This window comes from Malaya genurostris, chromosome 2, assembly GCF_030247185.1.
Source record: "Malaya genurostris strain Urasoe2022 chromosome 2, Malgen_1.1, whole genome shotgun sequence".
Taxonomy (NCBI): Eukaryota; Metazoa; Arthropoda; class Insecta; order Diptera; family Culicidae; genus Malaya; species Malaya genurostris.
Window position 1 is genome coordinate 14185487 of NC_080571.1, and position 22211 is coordinate 14207697.

The 22211-nt window shown below is 35.5% G+C and overlaps 1 protein-coding gene across 6 annotated transcripts in view; it reads left to right on the plus strand.

Moving 5' to 3' along the window:
- The window catches only part of LOC131428309 (1-phosphatidylinositol 4,5-bisphosphate phosphodiesterase), a 165752-nt gene that overhangs the window by 118338 nt on the left and 25203 nt on the right, over window positions 1-22211 (plus strand). For all 6 annotated transcript variants that reach the window (XM_058592164.1, XM_058592163.1, XM_058592162.1 and 3 more), the window contains 3 exons: window positions 13403-13479; window positions 13546-13705; window positions 13770-13936. In XM_058592164.1, coding sequence (XP_058448147.1) covers window positions 13403-13479; window positions 13546-13705; window positions 13770-13936 — 404 coding nt within the window. The remainder of the gene's footprint in view (window positions 1-13402; window positions 13480-13545; window positions 13706-13769; window positions 13937-22211) is intronic.

Here is a 22211-nt window from a genome sequence, read left to right on the forward strand (position 1 = left end):
ATGACATCATTAATTGCTCAAAATTTTCCATCTGATAATGATTATTTTATAACGAAAGGCTGTTTACCATCATAACTACATTTGTACTATAGAATAACGTTTTTATATAATTTATTTTACCACGGCTTTAACCATTTTGGTCGTTCATCGGAGAGGAAAACGTATAGAATAATTATTCAGTTAATACAAATGTCGTTATAAACTTATTTCCATCACCTTGTGTCGACAGTTTTCTGATTTACATACCAAAATTCACATTGATCGTATGATTTCTTCAATTCAGATCAATGTTGTGAATACTTATTCCTCCTCCTTCTTGTGAATATTTTTGTGAACCTCATTTAGTTGCTAGAAATATACTGTACTCGTGAAGAAGTACCGATTTTTCGTAAAACCCGATCAATTTTCTCTTACACTTTCCATGTTCGGTGCACTGCTAACCTTATAATCTATTTTGATTTAACTTCCCTTTTGTTAGTGAACTTACTACAGATCTCCTCCATGATTACCCTGAGTAGTGTAGAAAGTATCTCTGCTTTTCGAAAAATATCGATTCGGTACATGTGCCAAACTTGGTGGCGGTTCGTTTAGTTGTTTCGTAGTTATGCTGAGACATAAATACACTTGCGTTCATAGGCAGACAAAGATTATTTTCCCTTAGTTATTTGAATACCCCGGCAAAATTTTACCAGATCTTTTGAAATTATTCGATGAAAATTCAAATTAACATCAAATTAACAACAGCAATACTATCTACTACGACCTTGAAATTCTTGCCACTCTCTTGTTTTACAAAAAATGGGAGATGGAAATTTATTTTCAGAACCCCTCCTTCTAGTCTAAATGCCGATTCTCTTCAAATTATATGAATTTCTCCCCCATGTTAAGGACACTTGCTACACACTTTCCCCCATGGAAATGTCCTAATGATCATCTCTAAAGAGCCAGAAAAACATTACATCCCCTTTTCAGAGGGGCGTACTACATCCACTCCACACGAATACCCTTATAATCATATCTAAGTTGCGCAAAAAGTATCTATGGTCTTTAAAAAGTATCAATTTTCGTCAAATTAAATAATTTTTTTCATGACCCCTGTTGAGGACACTTGCTACGCTCCCTCCCCCATAAAAATACCCTTACAACTATCTCTGAAGAGCAAAAAGCAGCTATGCCAAGTGTGATAGCAATCCGTTCTGTAGTTTCGGAGTTATGCCGTTACATCCCCCTTTTTAAAGGCACTTGCTACATCCACCTCCATATACATATATCATATCTAAGATACGGAAAATGTTTGCATAATCTTCAAAAATTATCGATTCTTCTCAAATTTTCTTAATTGTGTTATAGTCTGTTAATGATACTTGCTACGCTTCCTCCCTTAAAAAATACCTTTATGACTATTTCTGAAGAGAAAGAAATAACTGTTAAAGGGGACGGGTATAGTGTGATGGGTAAGTCGATGCCTTTCACGCAGCCCGCCTGGGTTCGATTCCCAACCCCGCACATAGGGTCAGAAAGTTTTTCTGGCCCGAAGAGGCGAATGACCTTAAGGTTAAAACCTCTATAATCAAAACAAAAAAAAAAATAACTGTTAAATTTTATAGTAATTCGTACAATAGTTCCGGAGTTATGCCGTTACAAACATTACACTCCTTTTTAAGAGGCACTTACTACACCCTCTTCCCACAGAATAACCTTATAATCATATCTAAGTTGTGCAAGATAATGTTTTTATGATCACCTTTGTTAAGTACAATTGCCACGCTCCCTCCCCCCATGGAAATATTCTTATAACCATCTCTGAAGAGCACGAAGCACATGTTCCATGTTTGATAGGAATCCGTTAAGTAGTTTCGAAGTTATGCCATTACAAACATTACACCCCCCTTTTTAAAGGCACTTGCTCCATCATATCTCTATTGAATCATATCTACGGTATGCAAAATGTTTCTAAGATCTTCAAAAATATCGATTTTCGTCAAGTTATATGTATTTTTCATGACCCCCCCCCCCCCCTTGTTAATGACACTTGCTACACTCACCCCCCCCCACCAAAAAAATACGCTTATGACAATCTCTGAAGAGCAAGAAGTACATGTGCCAAGTTTAATAGCAATCCGTTCAGTAGTTCCGGAGTTATGCCATTACAAACATTACACCCCCCTTTTTAAAAGCTCTTGCTACATCCACCCCTCATATAATCATATCTAATATATGCAAAATATTTCTATGGTCTTAAAAAGTATTGATTCTCGTCAAATTAGACATAGTTTTTCATGACCCCCTCCTGTTAAGGACACTTACTACGCTTCCTTCCTTTTTAAAATACCCTTAGGGCCATCTCAGAAAAGCATAAAGTATCTGTGTCAAGTTTGGTGGCAATCCGTTCAGTAGTTTCGGAATTATGCGGTTTTAAACATTCCACCCCTCTATCTAAAGGCACTTGCTACATCCACCCCCCATATAGTCATATTCAAGGTATGCAAAAGGTTTCTACGGTCTTCAAAACGTATCGATTCTTGTCAAGTTATATGAATTTTTTCATGACCCCCCCTTGTTAATGACACTTGCTACGCTCCCTCCTCTATAAAAATACTCCTTAAACCATCTCTGAAATGCAAGAAGTATCTGTGCCAAGTTTGGTGGCAATCCGTACAGTAGTTCCGAAGTTATCGCGTTACAAACATACAAACTTACATCCATTTTTATATATAGATTTTCCAATGCTGTTCATAATCGTAGAGCTATATATTGCTCATCTGTCTATTTTCGACTGTTCCTGAAACATTCAGTGGAAACAGGTCTTAAGATCTACACGAGCATTCAGCAGTTTATGTACAGTTTTTCAATTCTGTTCATAATTGTAAAGCTATATACTGCTTACTTGGGTATTTTGATCTTTTCTCGCATGTGGTAACACGAATATAGACCGAGAACGATAAGTTCGTTACTACCCTTATTCTTAAGGCTTGAACTCCAGGTAGTTTGTGGATGGCCTAGAGCAATCACAATTATTCTATTGATCGCATGCGGTATCACGAATGTGGACCGAGGACGATAAGTTAGTTACTGCACTGTGTTACACAGGTAGATCTTAAGGCCTCAACTCCAAGTAATATTTAGATGAACAAGCACTTTCTAATAATTCGTCATGGACCACAATTAATAAACTCGCTAAAGTCCTCGGTTACCGTAAGGCTTGCTCCGAGAAGGTTTTGGATGAGCGAGTTCTTCTACAGATCTTATCACAGTATGTCAATTTTCTGTTATTATTCCTGCGCGTCACCCGTTAAGTGATTGTATACAATATCTGTTTTCAATAGAATTCTTGGATGCCCAAGATCTTATTTAGATTCTTCGAAACTAAACAATCTAGTACTATACTATTCATATACTATTAACAACATTCAATTCCCTGAAGGGAGATTGTTTTGCATATGTATATAAATGGAAATTTCCACCATTAGGCAAAAACCATTTTTTACGCGATCATCGCGTAAATTAAATAAAAAATCGCGCTATTTCAAACAAAAAAAAAGTCGCGTAAATTAAATTCGGGTAAAAAAAGTTTGATTGTAAACTGAGGTTTTAGTGTATTATATTGAACACTTCTGAATATGTTTTCTATAGACGCTCCTGCATAAAATAAAAACAATTATAATAAGTATAGAATTACTATGTATACACAAAAAGTATTCGAACGTTTTAATTTTTTGAGCGTCAAATAATATAAGGATGATATGGAAAATGATGATTTATGAATTGCAAGGAATGCTGCAGACGGTAAAAAAAACGTTGAAAACAATTTGACAATTCAAAGTCAACTTTTTTGATAGATTAGCGGAATGAACTGATTCGATTTAAAAAAAAGAATCCATTTAATTCCACTATATTTAAAAAATCTACTTTTTCGTCACTAATGTCACGAGATAGTAACAGACACAGAGAAAGTAGAATTTTTAAATATATTGGAATTTAAAGCAATAAATTTTTCTTTTTAAATCGATGCAAAAAAAAGTTTGCGATGAGCGCACCGCATTTTTTATCAGCTGAACTGCATTCACCATAATGGCCAGATTCAGCCCACAACGACTATTTTCTGGTCTCATATTTATGGAAGAAGCTGGAAAGAGATTTGCAACGAATGATAAGGTTATCGCTGAGACTGAAGCATTCTGAGGCTGAGGATAAATCGAGGTATAAAAGTGGTGTAAAAATGATGATACGTCTTTGGAACATTTGTATTGCTCTTCAAGAAAAAGTAATTGGATAAAAATCGTAATCGATCATGGCTTTAGGGTAGTGTAAGAATCAGAGAAGACCGAGGGAGGCGTAGCGATCAGTTCGAAAACCGATAAAGATGAAAGCCGCGTGAAGCTACACGGAATCAAAGTAGACCCATCCTGTCCTAAAACTAGCCAGGTGGGGTAGTTAGAAGTGAATCAGAAAAACTATCAGTGAAGGAGATCGCAGGAAATTCTATGATAGAGAATAGTCGTGGGGTTAGTAATCCACAACCTCGTCTAATGGCTGTGCAAAATGTCACGTATCTTTTATACAACTGTCAAAAAAAATCTACCAGAAATGACATGATTTCGACTCCACAAGGTAGAAACCCCTCTACAGAGAGAGGCGCATCAGGGTGTAAACTCCGATACCCACACTGGAATTTGTTTGTGGTTCTTTTGTACCGGTCTGAAACAATCTGGTATTTTCACAGTTATTCTATATTTTCTGAAAAGAAGTGCAATTGGAAACTTTCAAACTGCAATGATAGTAAAACAAATGTAGGTAGTATGAAATAATAAAAAAAATCCGTAACAAATGCGACTTTCCAACAATTTATAAAAACATAAAAACAGTACTTCTCGGATAATTAGCTTCTCATTTAAAAAAAAAACGTCACCGGTGGAGATCTCAGTGTGCAAGCACGTTGATTCGCGGATAGTGCGTTAGAAATTAGAGTAATTCGCGAGAAGGAATGAAAGTTTCTTCGTGATGAAGTGGCTCGGCGGTGCGACGCCGCGAGATACCATCGGTAGTCAACAAAAGTAAAGTCCATGTGACTATAAACGAAACCGCTGGATGTATGGTCATTGTAACCGTTCCAATCAAACAAAGAAAGAAAAAGAAGAATAAAAACATTACCGAAGACCAAAAAATCAAAAGTTCGAAAATCGCAACAGAAACTTTTTACAAGTGATTTTTAGACAAAAAATCATCGATTAGAAAAATCACTGCAGAAAAGTTCAGTACTGATTTTTTGACAACGCGATTGTCACTGAAACTGATTTCGCATGGCAAAAAATCAGTTGTGAAAATTTCACTAGCGAACATTCTGCTCTATGATATTCATGAAAAAAGTTCGCACATTGAATATATCTGATACGATTCTTTCAGAAGATTTTTCTTTCAGAAGATTTTTGGGAAATGATTTTTCATAGCCATTGTATCTCAACCCTTTTCAAAACACATCATGAATATCTTCGCCGATGAACAAAAACTGAGTCCTGCAAATGTTCAGTTTGCAGTGTTTAGTAGGGTGGTTGATAAGTGGATCAATAGTGGTGATGTATTTGAAATTTATTCGGCACTACATCAGCAGCAAGTGCTGTGAATAATAATAGTTGTAATGATAATAAAAACATGAATAAAACCAATTACAAAGCATGCTATGCAGATGATTAAAAAATATTAGCCATGCCATGCCATTTAGCTTGAATAACGTACGCAGAAGTAACGGGAGCGCAGACTACCGCTATGCCAATTCAAATGCGCCATCCAAACACTGCTCCTGTGTTCGAGACTTGCTGACAGTGCAATGCTTCTGTTACTTCTATGGATCAAATTCATGCTAAATAAAATAGCCTTTGTCATACTGGAATTGAAACAGCCTTTCCTCGGTAAATTCACTATTCGGAATGTGGCAAAAATTTGTGTGTTTATATTAAACACTCTAGGTGCACAGAAAATATTGCAGTCATTATTTCTCAGTTGCGGTTTAGTTGCGAATTTATTCAGCAGAGATTTTTTAATTGCTGAGATTATGATAATTAAATCTCGCACGAATCACTTCAGTGTCGAACTAAAGCGTAGTGAAAATTTAGCATCGAAGTATCGGAGTATCATCGGAGATTCTTCTCCTTTTCGATTATCTCTTAAGCGATATTTCTTTGGATGAAAATTCGTCATCAAATTTCGCTGACTTCGAGGTTTAATGTTTTGTGTACTCATGAAACATAAATGAAAATATCGGAAGTGATTTTTTCAGTAACTGAGTTTTTTTAGTAATTCTCTTGAAGTGATTTTTTCACAAGTGATAAAGACTGTCCCAGAAAGTATGGACGCACTTTGATTTCGCCTCTAAATAATTCACAAGTGTTAGATATTCAAATTTTATTCGATATACTGATAATATTAGACTACAACAACAGAATATTATTCTCAACATTTGCTACTTACCCATTGTAGACTAGCTGGCGCACCTTCTTGCGAACGTTCCTCTTTAAATTCCGTACAGACTTCTTGGCGACAAGTTTTGACACTTTTTTCCAATCTTTTTCGAACTGTTGAATGGTTTCGGCTTCCGAGACATGTTTCCTAAGATGTGCCTTCGTTAATGTCCAAATTTCCTCAATTGGTCAAAGTTGTGGGCAATTTGGTGGATTCATGTTATTTGGGACGAAAGTGACATTTTTGATAGTATACCATTCTACCGTTGATTTCGAGTAGTGGCAAGAAGCAAGATCTGGCCAGAAGACAACAGGATCCTTGTGGCTTCGAATCATGGGTAGAAGTCGTTTTTGTAAACATTCCTTGATGTATATTTCGCTATTCATTGAAGTAGTGGTGATGAAGGGTTTCGAAATCTTACCGCAGCTACAAATTGCTTGCCAGACCATGGCTTTCTTACTAAATTTTTCGACTTCAATTGATGTCTCGGACTTCTTTAACACTTGCCCTTCTCGCACCGTATAATATTGTGGTCCCGGCAAGGATTTGTAATCGAGTTTCACGTAGGTTTCGTCGTCCATGATTATGCAGTTCAAATTTCCGGAAAGAATCGTATTGTGCAGCTTTCGAACACTCAGCCTGATCGATGCTTCTTGTTTCGGACTACGTTTTGGTTGTTTCTGCTTCTTATAGGTTCGAAGATTCAAACGTTTTTTAGCACGAAGAACATTTGACTTCGAAGTGCCCACTTTTTTGGCCACATCCCGAACAGAAACCTCCTTCTTTTGCTCATACGTCTTCAGTATACGTTTATCCAACTGAGGGTTGGCAGGACCTTTTATTCGACCCGTTTTCGGTTTATCCTCAAAGGTGTTATCCTCACCGAACTTCCTGATCGCATTTCGCACGGCTTTTTTACCTACTCCTTCCATTTTTGCTATCTTTCTCAGTGACAGTCCGCGTTCTGTGCAACATTTGTGCACAATTTTTCGACGTTGTTCTGCTGAAAGTCCACGCATTTCGAAACAAACTAATGAAAACGAATAAACAACTGCACAAGTGGTTAAAGAAGAGTGTAAACAACAGGACGGAGCCATAAAAATTGACAGATTCTGAACCATTGCGAAATGGCAGCGGTTTTTGGTTGCGTCCATACTTTCTGGGACAGTCTTTAGTGAAATGAACTTTTTCTGATCATGATTTTCCCAACACTGCGAAGACAATTAGCTTCTTAAGGAGTGTATCGAAAATAAGCTATCCACAATTTTTTCTTTCAAATTATGATAAAAAACTAAAAACGATCCTTTATTGTACGAGATTAAACTTGAGCATAATGAAAACCGGATGAAATTTAAGTTATTCCTTCTCGAATTTTCGAACTTTTGATCGAACGCTCTTTATCAATTGCATCGCATTTTTTGGACGCTTGAGCCCAAATTTGTTTGAACTTCTGCATGTTTCAAACTGCCTTAGCAGTCTTTTTGAAGACCCTTTTCACGATTGCCCAGTAACGTTCGATGGGTCGAAGCTGAGGGCAATTTGGTGGATTGATATTTTCCTCAACGAAATTTATACTTTTTCCCGCAAGCTAATTGAGAGTGGTTTTGGCATAGTGAGCCGACGCTAAATCCGACCAAGACTGTAGAGGTATACTATGCTTCTTATATGAAGGCAGCAATCTCTTCTGGAGACACTCAGATCGATAGATTTCTGCATTTATAGTTCCGGTAGTGTAAAAAAATGGTTGACTTCAAACCACAGGAACATATTGCTTGCCATACCAGTACCTTTCGACCGAATTTCTCCACTTGAATCGACCTTTCCGCATCGCTCACATCGTATTGTGGACCTGGAAGGGTTTTTGAGTCCTCCTTCACATAAGTCTCATCGTCCATCAAAACGCATGCATCCGGACACTGCAAAAGACGCAAATACAATGTCCGGGCTCTGGTTGCTGCTCGCTTCTTCTGTTCTACACTTTGTTTCGAGATTTTCTGATTTGTAGGTCTTCAGGTGATTTCGGCTCTTGATACACTGGATCATTCCGAAACTCGTTCCTACTTTTTTGACCAAATAACGTATTGACATTGATTTGTTCTTCATGATTAGAATATACCACTTTCTGTTCCAGTTTCGGGTTGGATGAACCGGGTTTTCTGCCTCTTCCTGGTTGCTCATCCAAAGAATAGTGTTCCCTAAACTTTTTAATGATGGTTTTAACACGGGCATGATGAATTCCAAATTGCTTCGCCAATTTTCGCATAGTAATACCCTTCTCACTTAGCCATGTGTCCAGAATTTAAACTTTCACTTCCTTTTCAATACGCGACATTTTGAAAACGCAGAATTTCAACCGCACAAACAAGTAAACAAACGAAAGCTGACAGCCAAACGCACAGTATGCTGTGATCTGAGCATAAAAAAAATACATGCGTACAACACAAATGTATGTGGATAGCTTATTTTCGATACACTCCTTATTTGAATAAATTCAAAAACATTTGGAATTGAAAGAAAAATCAAAATGTTCAGTAAATTTTAGAGCCGTTGTAGGAAACAGTAACATTTAACAAAAATTCGATTTGTGCCGTTTTCATTAAATTTAAATTAAAATTAAATTGGGTCAAAAATTATTTTTAAAAAAATCTGATTTCAAAGGATTTCCATTTGTACATTATTTATCCATCTTGAGCTAGAGTGCAATAAACATCTTCAGTTATACACTAAAACATAAAAAATAGAAACAAAATCAAATATGCCCTTATTTAGATAAACGATTTTTTTTTGTTTTCAATTTTGAAATAGAGCAGAATATAGCTTTTTGTTGGAATGTAATTGCTTCATATAACCTCTACGATTACCTAAAGCATTGCCGGAGATACCAGTTCAATAGGACCAACCGTTTTTTGAGATACATGTTTTTCGAAAATTTCCTAGAAAGTTTTGCTTAGGCCCTTTCCAAAAGTCTGAGGCTAAAGCTGATGATCAAATATGTGCAAAATCAATAAATACAAACATTAAAATTAAAAAGCTTTAATGTTACGGAACATTCTATAGCCGTTATTCAACTAGTGTGGGATGTAAAATATGTACTACTACATAAATTAATAAAGTATTGCCCTGTATAATAAGAAAAAAATAATATGTACTGAAATCTTTTCATACGCGACTTTTTATGCGCATTTTCAAAGTTGTGCGGTTTTTATACGAATTTTCAAAGTTTGAGACCGGGTAATTTCGCCGAAAGTCGTTTCACCGAATGCCATTTCGCCGAAAGTCGTTTCGCCGAATGCCATTTCGCCGAAAGGGTCATGTCTCCTGTATAACTGATGTGGCGCAGCCACATAACCGAAGCCAAGATGGCGACGCCAGCTGAGTCGGCCGCCGACCCGCCGTCGGAAGCGGCGTTCTCTTGCATACAAACCTGTAACCGCCTCGTTTGCCCGGTCTACTCAAGGCTAGGTTTCTTTGCTTTTGTTAGGTCCGAACGAGCGGTAGCGAGGTCGGACAGCACTTGAACCAAAACGATGTGGCGTAGCCGCATTAGATATTTTTTTCATTTTCACTTAATAAACGGAAAATACCACATACATTTGCCTGGTACCCGATCAGATGCACATAACAAAATCATAACACAAGTATATTAACAGCTGATATGTATAACAATTTGTGTTATGTTGAGATATTTAACAAATGAAAACAGTTGAAAGTTAAAACTTATGATAACAATATAATAACAAATCAGTTATGATGTTTTATTTTCATTTGCAAGACTCATGATAAAGTTCATTAATTGAAAAAATGAGTTCTTCCGTTGCTTCATATCGAAATATAATGGTCAGAATATCAAAGAACTAAAAGAAGAAACCAGATCACTAAATAAATTATTCATTTAATAAAAAAAATCATTCAGCAATTTTGCATTGGAACGATGCTAAAAGTTAGCTGTAATATAGTTTTCTGTGTTAAATTTGCTATCTAATTTATTACAACTATTGCTATAAATTTCTGCTTTCGAACTTCTGTAGTTATTTCAAATTCAATAATAATTGAGATACAAACTTTTCAAAATATGATACGATTTTGTTTCCGCTAGAGTATTTTTTGTTATGATTTGTGTTATTTTAACAGCTTACCAGCCAAAAATATTATAAAATTTGTTACAAAATATTTCTGAAATAAATTACTTCAGATGTTATAATTCTGTTATTACCATCTGATCGGGTAGTTATTACACCTATGCAATTGCGTTGATGCTTAGTAACTAATAGTCAACAAGTTTCCTTGGAACTCCGTTCTGAGGTTCATGAATCAATCTTTATTGAAGAAGTACAATTGTACAGGGTCCGGCACTCGAAGTGTAACCAATTAAAAAGACCATAAATTCAGTTTGGAAAATTACTTTTACTTAATTCAAAGTACAAAATGTGTAAAAATAATACAAAATTCAGAATCAATTCACTTTTGCTCGATATGACCACCTTTTGCCTTGACTTGTTGACTTGAGAGAGCGATGGAGTTGCTTTGTTTGGCCGAAAGCGGTCAATTTCCGAACATTGTATTTTCTGACGAGAAAATTTTTCCAATTGAGCAATTCGTAAACTCTCAAAACGATAGGGTTTACTTGACCGACCGTTCATACGAGAATTTGAGTCATCGATTGGCCACCAGGAGGCAGCACCCGCAACAGATAATGGTTTGGGCCGCTGTAACCGCAGATGGGCGCTCTCCAATCGTTTTCATCGAGCCTGGCGTCAAGGTAAATGCGACATATTATCGGGAAAGTATTCTGGAGGTTGCTTTGAAGCCGTGGGCAGACAAACATTTCGGTGGCAGACCATGGACGTTTCAGCAGGACTCGGCACCGTCTCACAAAGCTCGAGTGAACCAAGAATGGCTGAAAAACAACGTTCTGAACTTCATCACGTCCACACAATGGCTCTCGAATTCACCAGATGCGAATCCAATGGACTATTCTCTTTGGGCCATTTTGGAGAGCAAAGTCCGAACTAAAAGATACACCAGTCTCGAGGCGCTGAAAAAAGTTATTGTCCGCGAGTGGGCCAAAATACCTGCAAGTCACATTCGGCCAAACGAAGCAACTCCTTCGCTCTCTCAAGTCATCAAGTCAAGGCAAAAGGTAGTCATATCGAGCAAAAGTGAATTGATTCTGAGTTTGTATTATTTTTACACATTTTGTACTTTGAATTAAGTAAAAGTAATTTTCCAAACTGAATTTATGGCCTTTTTAATTGGTTACACTTCGAGTGCCGGACCCTGTAGGTCAACAAAACGGGCGTTAACGCTCGTATCTTCAATTTGTCTTCTTTTTAAATCAATTTTAATTACGATTTTAAGACGATTTTAGGATTCGACGAAATGACATTCGGCGAAATGACCCATTCGACGAAATGTCATTCGGCGAAATAACCCTGATCCTATACTGAAATCGTTTCATATGCGACTTTTTATGCGCATTTTCAAAGTTTATTTTAATGCGAATTTTCAGTCGACTCTATGAGACCTTTTCATTTTTGTCAATTTTCGATTTTTTTCTATTCAAAAAAATTGGTTTTATTGGTGATATCAGATCTAAGCGTTTCAAGCATTTCTAAAACATTTAACATAAAATAAACATAAGTGTCTAATTTTAAATTTTTCAGAATAAAAATTTTCAGTTCAAAACCAGATCTCGACGTTTCATGAATTTGTAGGACATTTGGCGAAAAAATTTAGTTATGTCAATTTTAAAAGTTGTGAAACGCAAACGGTTTGCTATGCGGCACGTGTCCTCCGCATAAAAAAGGTTTGAGTGTAACATGTTATGTCTCATATAAATTAGGAATTCTGCTATTACAAATGCTTTTGAGCCACTACTCATGTAATAAGCAAATGATATGTGTAAACTATAATAGAAAATAGATAAAACTATAAAATAACATGAATAATGAATATTTCACATTTTGTTAAATAATAAATTTTTCAAATTGCGAATAATGCATTAAACACTCCATAACATAACACCTGTTGAAGAGATGGGTGATTCTTTGTCCTTCTGTTAAATAAGTGAATCATCAAAATATCCGTTTTTTTTCGTTCGTCATTTTCAGTCAACGATGAAAAGAGAAGGGTGGTAATCAATTATGGCTTTCGTGCTATCCAAGGGACAAATCAGCGCACCGAGCGGATCACACATCCAACAGCCTTGTCACTTTACTAATTCAATTTGTCGTCCATTATTATCCACTTCTCTACCCGTTCGTTTATTAGCATAACCAATCGTCTTGCGTTAGCAAATCATTGCACCTCGAATTGAACCAATTTTGCGCTCCGGCGCTGTCCAATAAACTGATTTACAAGTGTCAATTACCAGCAGCTAGCAGCTCTGCTGCACTAAATTCGAGACACAAAAGTCAATGTAAACCTGGTACTTAGTTAAGCAAATTACTTATCGCATTCAATTCCCTTCGTCTGACACATTGAAGCCGGTCATAAGTAACGATTGAAATGGCTGGACTCAGAACTATCATTGCTCGTTGTAATGTTACTTTAGAACTAGATCGGTTTCACAGATTTGCATTTCTCTTATAACTAGTTTAAATAAGCCTCAAGTCGAAGGTAAGTGTTCTTCTACGGTATGTTAAACAAACAGCAGCTTGATCCCATTTAGTGTCACAACCACTCTGTATCACCACAATTTGTCAGCTTTACTTCACTCTAACCGTCATTCATTGCATTGCGAGTTTTTGCATCCTTTTTGCTTTTTGCTTAACAACTGTGCTTGTGTGTGATTGCACTACTATTGACACCTGCATGGCATATTTGTTCACACCTCCATCAATTGTTCGCCCCAAACGCGATATGCTAACGAAGCATAATTGAAATGACGTCGAGACTAATTCGTTTTGAATGACATGTCCATTTTTTTTGCTTCCTTTCCATCCAGTTGGATGAGGCTAGGTTTTCTGGTGGATCCTCGTGGAAAAGTTCCTGTGAAAGTCGTCGCTAGGACATTCGCTTCCGGTGAGTATCAAGTTTTAATTTTGAATGGCTGCTTTTTGGCGCTAATATTAATTTTCTCATCAACAGGTAAAACGGAAAAGCTAGTCTACCAAATTCTGTCTGACTTGGGACTGCCCAGCGGAAAGAACGATGCGATTGAGCGGAAAGATTTTACGTTCGAAAAGTTCTACGAGCTGTACCACAAAATTTGTCCCCGGAATGACATCGAGGAGTTGTTTCGATCCATGTAAGTAAATTCATTGTTTTGTAGTGGCAAGATTTAAAACTCATCCAACATACTCTCATTTTAGCACCCAGGGTAAAGCAAATGCCATCAATCTGGACCAGTTCATAAACTTTCTCAACGAGAAGCAGCGCGATCCTCGGCTGAATGAAATTCTGTATCCGCTGTACGATGAGAAACGAGCGATCGAAATCATCACCACCTACGAGCAGGATGAGAAAGCGCGAGATGAAAGTGAGTAATGTTTAGAACGCGAGTTGCGAATTTTATGTTTAATTGGACGTAGATTTGTTATGTAAAGCAAATCAAATTCTATTTCTCCAATTAAATTTTAACATTTGCTTTACGTTTCGTGTTAGACTCGTCAATTGTATGCTAAATAGTTATGCCACTTAGCAGTTCAAAATAAATTGCTAATCAGAGGTAAAATTATTGCTATTTGCAATACACTTAAGGCTTTTGTACCAATAGTCATCTCATTCGTAGAGTCGTCATATTATTTTGTCAATTGCTCGACTTTTAAGTTGTAACAAAATCGGAAACGATATCTTTACTTCGGCTCTAAGAAGGAACACTCCTGAAAAATATTTCGAAAATTGTTTAATAGCGACGCGAAAACTCGAAGCGAACGCACCTATATTCATTTTAGTCTAAAGGTCAATCTATCGAACAGAGACAGCAGATCTCACTCTAACTAATGGTTTTCGTATATGAGATGACTACTGGAGTCGTTGCCCTAGCACCATAGCACAAGTCGAAAGGCATTCGTGGCATGCTGGAAACTCTTCATTCGGAAGTGCATTACCGTGCGGCTTACAACACCTGGCCCAATCCGACTACCATCTCTTTACCTCGTTGGGCCACGCAAAGATCATAAAAACCATCAGAAAGATGATGAAAATGTTTAGAAAGCAATGAAAAATAATTCAAACAAAATAACTTTAACGGTTTCCTTTAATGTATTTAAAAAAGCAAAAGCTGAACTAAATCGGACATGGTTAAGTGGTCAAAGCTGTACAATTCCAGACATTTGTAGCCGACTTCACATACTTTGATTAAAGGAAAACTACACACGTCTCCAATACGAAGAACTATTAATTTTTTACGAAAGTAAAGAATGTGTAAACTTTTTTCATTTCACTGTAACTCGTAAACTACGGTAATTACAGAAAAAAATTGTGTCGAAGAAGTTCTAGAAAATCGGTTGATCATCTTAAAAAAATATGCACAGAACGAAAAAGTCAAACGCTTTTCCAAGAAATAAAAGAAAATAATCCGAAAAATTACATTAAAATTAAAGTTTTAATTTTTTTTTATAAAACAATTTTTTGGAACATTTTAAACTTAAACTTGAAATCCGCATTTGTTGTTAATCTGAATAAAAATAATCATTAAAACAATAGAATACGATTCTACACTTAAAAAGCAATAAATTTGCACTGATGAACTTATTTCTAGAAGTAGCCGATTCCGAGATATTTAGACATGGAATGCAAAGAACTCCGATTTTTATGAACAACACCGCTCCAACAAGAACACTAAAAAACGTACAACTACCAGCAGAGATGTCCATCTCCTCTGTGTGACGAAGAGCTCTTCTCTTTCACACATATACACCACTGTTATATAAAGTGTGCACGCACCATGAGACCGCGTGTTTGTTTTCTTCCAACTCTAGCTCTGGATCACACCTAATTGCTAGAGCAGAGCTCTGAAATTCTCGGAGGTGGATGAAGATATTTTTTACGAAGTGTGGTCATTTGGGTGTATCTAGGCGAGAGCGCGTGATAACGATTCATGCGAAGAGAATGTGTTTTACTCGCACCAGCTGCTTTAACCACAAGTACACACTCAAATTCTGTCTATTCGACACTGAGAAAAAGTGCACTTTCCTTTTTGTGTGATGTTCGCTTCTTGCATCCCCTGGATAGACATAAATCTTACACCAGCGTGTATCACTCTGGTGAAATGCCATCACTGTCTACCTGTAACTAGTTGAATTTGCGTAATTCGTTAAAAATCTGAGTTCCATTAATTGCATCTTCCAATATTTCGAGAACGGATACTTCTATTGACTATTTTTCATCATGAACTCAAATTCTTGAAAAAAAAATTAAATAGTTCCAGATGTAATTTTTTTTTAATTTCGCATCGCATGAATGTCAATGTATTGGCTTCAATAATTGGTTTAAAATAAAATTATCTATAACAGAAATTTTAATAGACGTTTTTCTTCAATTTGATATTTTTCAAGGAAAATATTCAATTTTTTGAAAAACTGTCTGCCTTTTTATCAGTGTATAGTTTTTTTAGAGTGCTCAATTGGTTTTCAAACGCAAAATTCAAATCAACTCCGCGCCTTCTATGTTTCACTTTATGGACCAAGAAAACGACGATGATAATAGCAAATTATCACATAGATAAATATGTTATAGAAATCGTGTATTAAAAGCGGAAATAGTTACTAACATAGTATTTTTTCCTTAAACCAACCTACGGAATGGGTAAAACTTTTGCATTCATTCATTTTTTGCATAAAAAGTAAAACTATAGTTTCTTCAATGCTAAACTATATTTTAATATTAATGCTAAGTGAGGTTATGTCATCAATTTTCGCAATCAAAATTAAAGGTTTAAACAACTACTTGGGTGGAATAAACGGCCAGACCAATTATTTCAGAGCGGTGTCAACAAGTAAAGTCAATATTATCAATCTGTAGGTCATTCTGAAAGCAAAAAACTTAGATTCATTCTCAAGCGGAATATAAAAAAATATTGGTTGAAATTCTAATTGATAGAAATCAATGTTTTTTCCCTAATTACAACAGAATATTCTTTGATTATTCGAATTTCAACTACAAATAAACAAAAATTCTCTGGAGAATAAACATTCTTATGTATAGTGTATAGTTTTTTTAGAGTGCTCAATTGGTTTTCAAACGCAAAATTCAAATCAACTCCGCGCCTTCTATGTTTCACTTTATGGACCAAGAAAACGACGATGATAATAGCAAATTATCACATAGATAAATATGTTATAGAAATCGTGTATTAAAAGCGGAAATAGTTACTAACATAGTATTTTTTCCTTAAACCAACCTACGGAATGGGTAAAACTTTTGCATTCATTCATTTTTTGCATAAAAAGTAAAACTATAGTTTCTTCAATGCTAAACTATATTTTAATATTAATGCTAAGTGAGGTTATGTCATCAATTTTCGCAATCAAAATTAAAGGTTTAAACAACTACTTGGGTGGAATAAACGGCCAGACCAATTATTTCAGAGCGGTGTCAACAAGTAAAGTCAATATTATCAATCTGTAGGTCATTCTGAAAGCAAAAAACTTAGATTCATTCTCAAGCGGAATATAAAAAAATATTGGTTGAAATTCTAATTGATAGAAATCAATGTTTTTTCCCTAATTACAACAGAATATTCTTTGATTATTCGAATTTCAACTACAAATAAACAAAAATTCTCTGGAGAATAAACATTCTTATGTATTTTGACAGCTTCGTTCGAAAAAATCATCGTTTGTACAACAGCACCATCTACATGTCGAACTGTCATTAGAAGGCCAATTGGCACATTGTCGCAAAGCTGATTTTCCGGTAGCGACACCTGCCAATGAAAAATAGAACCAAGAAAAGGAGGAATCTTTCGGAAATTTTCATATCGGCAGTAGTGATTTGCAACACTTTTATCGTTTATTCAATAGTACAAATAGATATTAGCAATAAAAGTACACTCGGAGTAGAAGAAAATCGATTTTAAAAGGATTACTACTACTTTTTTTAGTGTAAACTACGATTAAATATGGAAAATCTTCAGAAACGTGTGAAATTGAATAAGGTTAGGTTTTTTGGAATCAATATTTTTTTAAACAAAAACCAGGGTAATGTTGATTGCTCGAGTACTAGAATGTGTAGCGATCAAGTACTATTTATTTTGGATACTTTATTTGTTATTTTCAGGCATTTGAAAAATGGTATCAAACCAAGTTTAATGCTCTATTCTGAATAAACGGTAGATTTCGCACAATGAACTAAGATCAACATTACCAATTGAGAGTAAAAACTTTTTCTTCAACTTCTACTATGATTTTACAAATGAATTTGCCCATTTTCATAAGAAATCGATGAAAAGGTGGAGTAATTAGAAATTTTCCTACCGATTTGACAGCTCTTGCTGAAAGTATCATCTCTAAACAAGCAGCGCCTCTACATTTCAGTTTTGCGACAATATGCCAATCGGTTTCTTAGAACCTCTTCTATAATAGTTCTCGATTTGAAGAAATTTTCTTGCAAAAAATATACTCCTTTTTTAAAATTAGTCTTGAGTAAACTTGGTCTCTCCATCCGTACGAAGCAAACGGTTTGCCACACTGAAGATGCGTGTAAAGTTTCATCCAATTCAAAGTAAATCGATTCTGATTTTGCCACCTTTTCTGTTGTTAATAACGATAACGAATTTCGCTCCAAATCGAATAAATGTTGGTAGCATCCTCGCGGATTTGAATGAAACTTTCTGGACATGTAGACTTGGCCACAAAAAGCCACTTTGCTTACTTTGGTTTTCCAAAATTAATCTAAGCTGTCTTTTGAAACTTTTTTGAACTTTCTATTTTATGTAGTTATAGTGGAAAAATGACAAATCCTACAAAAAGCGTTGTGCTAGTGATTTTCAGAAAAACAGTCAAATTTCGAATCAAAAAAAAAAGGCGGGTGGGTAATGTCAGAGACATAACTGGATGTCGTGAATACGAAAACAACTGACATGTTCCTTAACAATTCCGAATATCAATTAGTTGATCAATTGTATGAATTATGCAAGAATTCCCCTTTTTCACATTTTTCGCAAAAACAAAGAAGGTTTCACTTGATCTCGATTACTGAGAATTTCACACAGCGAAAAGTGCAAAAATCTAACCAAACTGTTCTTGTTTCACTTGCTCGCAGTGGCGATAGAATCCAAACTGATTCAATTTTTGGTAAGAGATTTCCTTTTATGTGATTTCGTTTGTAGCTTTTTCACTAATGGGCGGTCCTAACGGCTATAAAAATAGCCGCATACCGAATTTTAATGTCGATTATTTCATTTCGGATTTGCATAATTTATTGAAAGAAACTATCAGGATGCTGTACGGGAGTCATTCCTGCCTTTCAGAAAGACCAAATTGTGGAACTTACTACGATATTAAACACTGTTCGGAACATTTTTCTCGAACGATTTGTTGTACAGCAGCAGATATTTTGTTCTCTTCCTCAGAACGCGTTCTGATTGGCTGGTGTTGACATGGGTCAAATGAGACAGGTTTTTCAATAGTGTACTATTGAAATACGTCAATGCTTTTGCTATACACGTTTAAATTGAAAAAATTCGATTCTATTGGTAGTATAGGTAGATTATATAAATTCTTTCACAGATCACTGAGCTATGAGCTTTGAAAATACGAGAAAGGCAAAAGCGCCATATGAATTATCCTCTTTGATACTCGTTTATACCAAACATTTCAGAAAAGTTTGAATTATTTGAGACTATGTCACAAAACTGAAAATTTCATCATAAAATTGTGATCATATTTCCGATGGCATGTCGCAAGAATTATGTTGATTCATTAGATATAACAATAGATATTCACGATCAAAAACTTATCACTCTCTCAGAGGTTAAATTTTGAAAAGGCACCCCATAGTAAAGTAAGTCGTATTCACGACAATACTGAAAAAAATATTTATCGAGCCCTACACTGAAAAAAAATTACATTAAAAATCTCATCGATTCACAAAAAAAAACTTTTTTGATTTTAATAAAATTTTGTCCGAAGATATGTTCCCGACCAACCGTTCATACATTTCAATGTGGGCACTTTCAAGAAAAAAAAGTTTTTCTTGCAAACTGTTTCTAGTCCAAATCCAGTGTTTTGGATCGAAAACTGAACTAAACTGAAAGTCATTATCATCCAAGATTTTAGTAAAGCCCAATTTGTGAGAAAAATACACCGAATACTCTATTGCTATTTGCCCGTTATTCAAGTATCAGTGCAAGATAAGAAAAAGTTTTTGTTAGAAAAAAATTTCCCACAAAAATACCCATTTTGCTACATATAGAAGATTGACAGGGAGCAGAAGTATCTAGGTTGGAACAAAATTTCACTCAAAGAATTGTGTGTTTTTTTTTTTGTAATTTGTCTCCAAATTTTTAAAATCGTTTTTTTTTTCAGTGTAGGGTTCGATAAGTGATTTTTTTAGTATTTTTTTCGTAAATTAGACTAATTTTGTAAACAGCACTAGCAAGACCATTTTTGTAGGATTTGACATTTTGCAACTATATAACAACTTGAAATTTAACTGTCTATACCAGGGATTCCCAAAGTGGTCGATATAGACCCCTTGGGGTCAATATCCTTTTTGCGGGGGTCGACGTAAGTGGAAACTGACTATGGGGGTCGACGAGGTTTAGAAATCGATCCCCTATTGTTTGATATAAGTTGTTATTTGAAATATTCACACTAAAAAGTTGTGTTTTTTTACCATTCGCAGAAGTTGGTAAGTATTTTACATCAATAATAAAAAAGCTAGAAATTGAATTTTCAAATTAATTTGTTGATGGGGGTCTGAGGCCTAAGTAAATTTTAGTAAAGGGGTCCATGACCCAAAATAGTTTGGGAACCCCTGGTCTATACGAACTGAACACGAAGTTACAATTAACAATACGACGTTGGTGGCATTTTTGCATGCCACTAATTTCCCAAGATCAAGATGCATCAATTTGTCGTCAAGCATACTTTATATCGTCTTGATTCTTATAAACACTTTACCAAATAACAAAGATCGAATACAATTGGACGAGTGTGAAAGGTAAACCATGGTCAACAATAGATCATTTCTTCGTGTGCTTTACACAGAACTGGACGTCGTGGTGAGAACATTCCAAGGAAAGTCTCAAACGCTCAGGTCGCGCTCTCATTCGCATTTCGGGCGTCGTGGCGAGCAGTCGCCTTCAACTAGCAGCAGAAACAACAGATTATCAGTAATCGCATTCAGCTTCTGAATACTGGATCAGGATTCGGAAACTGAATTTTGGATTGGGTTCTAGAACTAAATTCGAATCCTGGATTCGGGTCTACTTGAATCCAGAATTAAAGTACAGGTTTATATTTTTTTTCTACATTTTTTAACGTTTCGCTTTCAGCTCATCAGTGCGTCAGCAGTTTATGTTAAACTGCTAACGCCACCTAACGGTTCAACGTAAACCGCTGAGTAGACGTAAAGTTAATGCTATTTACATATACACTTATCACACCGGAGTGCTATGTCTTCACTGACGTGCCGAAAGAAACGAAACTAAGTGACGACGTTCTGGCCGTCAACAGATAGTAGTTATTTAGGGGTTTGGCACCGCATGGGTACTGGATTTGTGCTAAATGCGCATAACTGTTCTCATTTTTTACGTTTCACTTTCAGCTGAGCTGGCCGTCAACATATAGTAGGGTAACGGCTCCCTATTTCATCTGAGCTCCTATTTCCATCTCATACCTTCACCTCATTACTTTGAACATGAATAATATTTTACAACCTACCTGAACCAAACTGTGAAATGTTTTAAAATGATTATAAAAGCTATTGTCACACTTTTCTATTGAAAGAATTGGTTTTAAGTTCTTCGTTTATGGTTTTTTTCATTGAAAATAAACTCACTTTTCAATTTAGGACACATTTTCGTCTCAAGATTTACAGTTCGTCATGTTTCTGATTATCTACTAATCGATTCGTCTCAAAACATGATCACTTTTTCGCACAATTACACTACCATTGAATACTGGATGACTTCATAATTAGTAATGTTCACTTGCCACTTGTTTAATTAACGATTTAAAACTTCAAAAACTACCCGACAAACAATAAAAGTCTTTAAAAATATGAGATGAAAGTTTTTCACTGAGTTCACTTGATTGCACTTTGTTTTCATCTCATTTTGTTTCGCAAAGTTGCCAAGTTATCTCAAAATGTTACAAAAAACAAATTGTCTATCTTCTTCAAATTATTATCAAAAAGTATGTTTTTGGTATCCGTGACATTAGTTTAATTATATTATTGATATTAATACTTCAATAAAACTGTTTTTGCTTCGAATATTACCAGAAAGAGCGTGTTAAATACTAATGAAATAACCATTGTGGCAAATATAGTAGCACTGGTTTCATTCCGCTATACGTCAACATAACGCTGTAAAGTGTGTGTGTTTCATCGGCTGTGCACAGAGATGCCAGATATTTTCATAGAAAATATGTATTCCGTTGGATAGAAGGTCGATATCTGCTCTATCTGTTTTCACTAATGAAATGATGTTAACAGATAGTTCTTTATATCTCCGTAAGTCATTGCCCCGCTCACGAGAAAATTCAACGAGTTGATATATACAATAACAATATATATATATATATATATATATATATATATATATATATATATATATATATATATATATATATATATATATATAT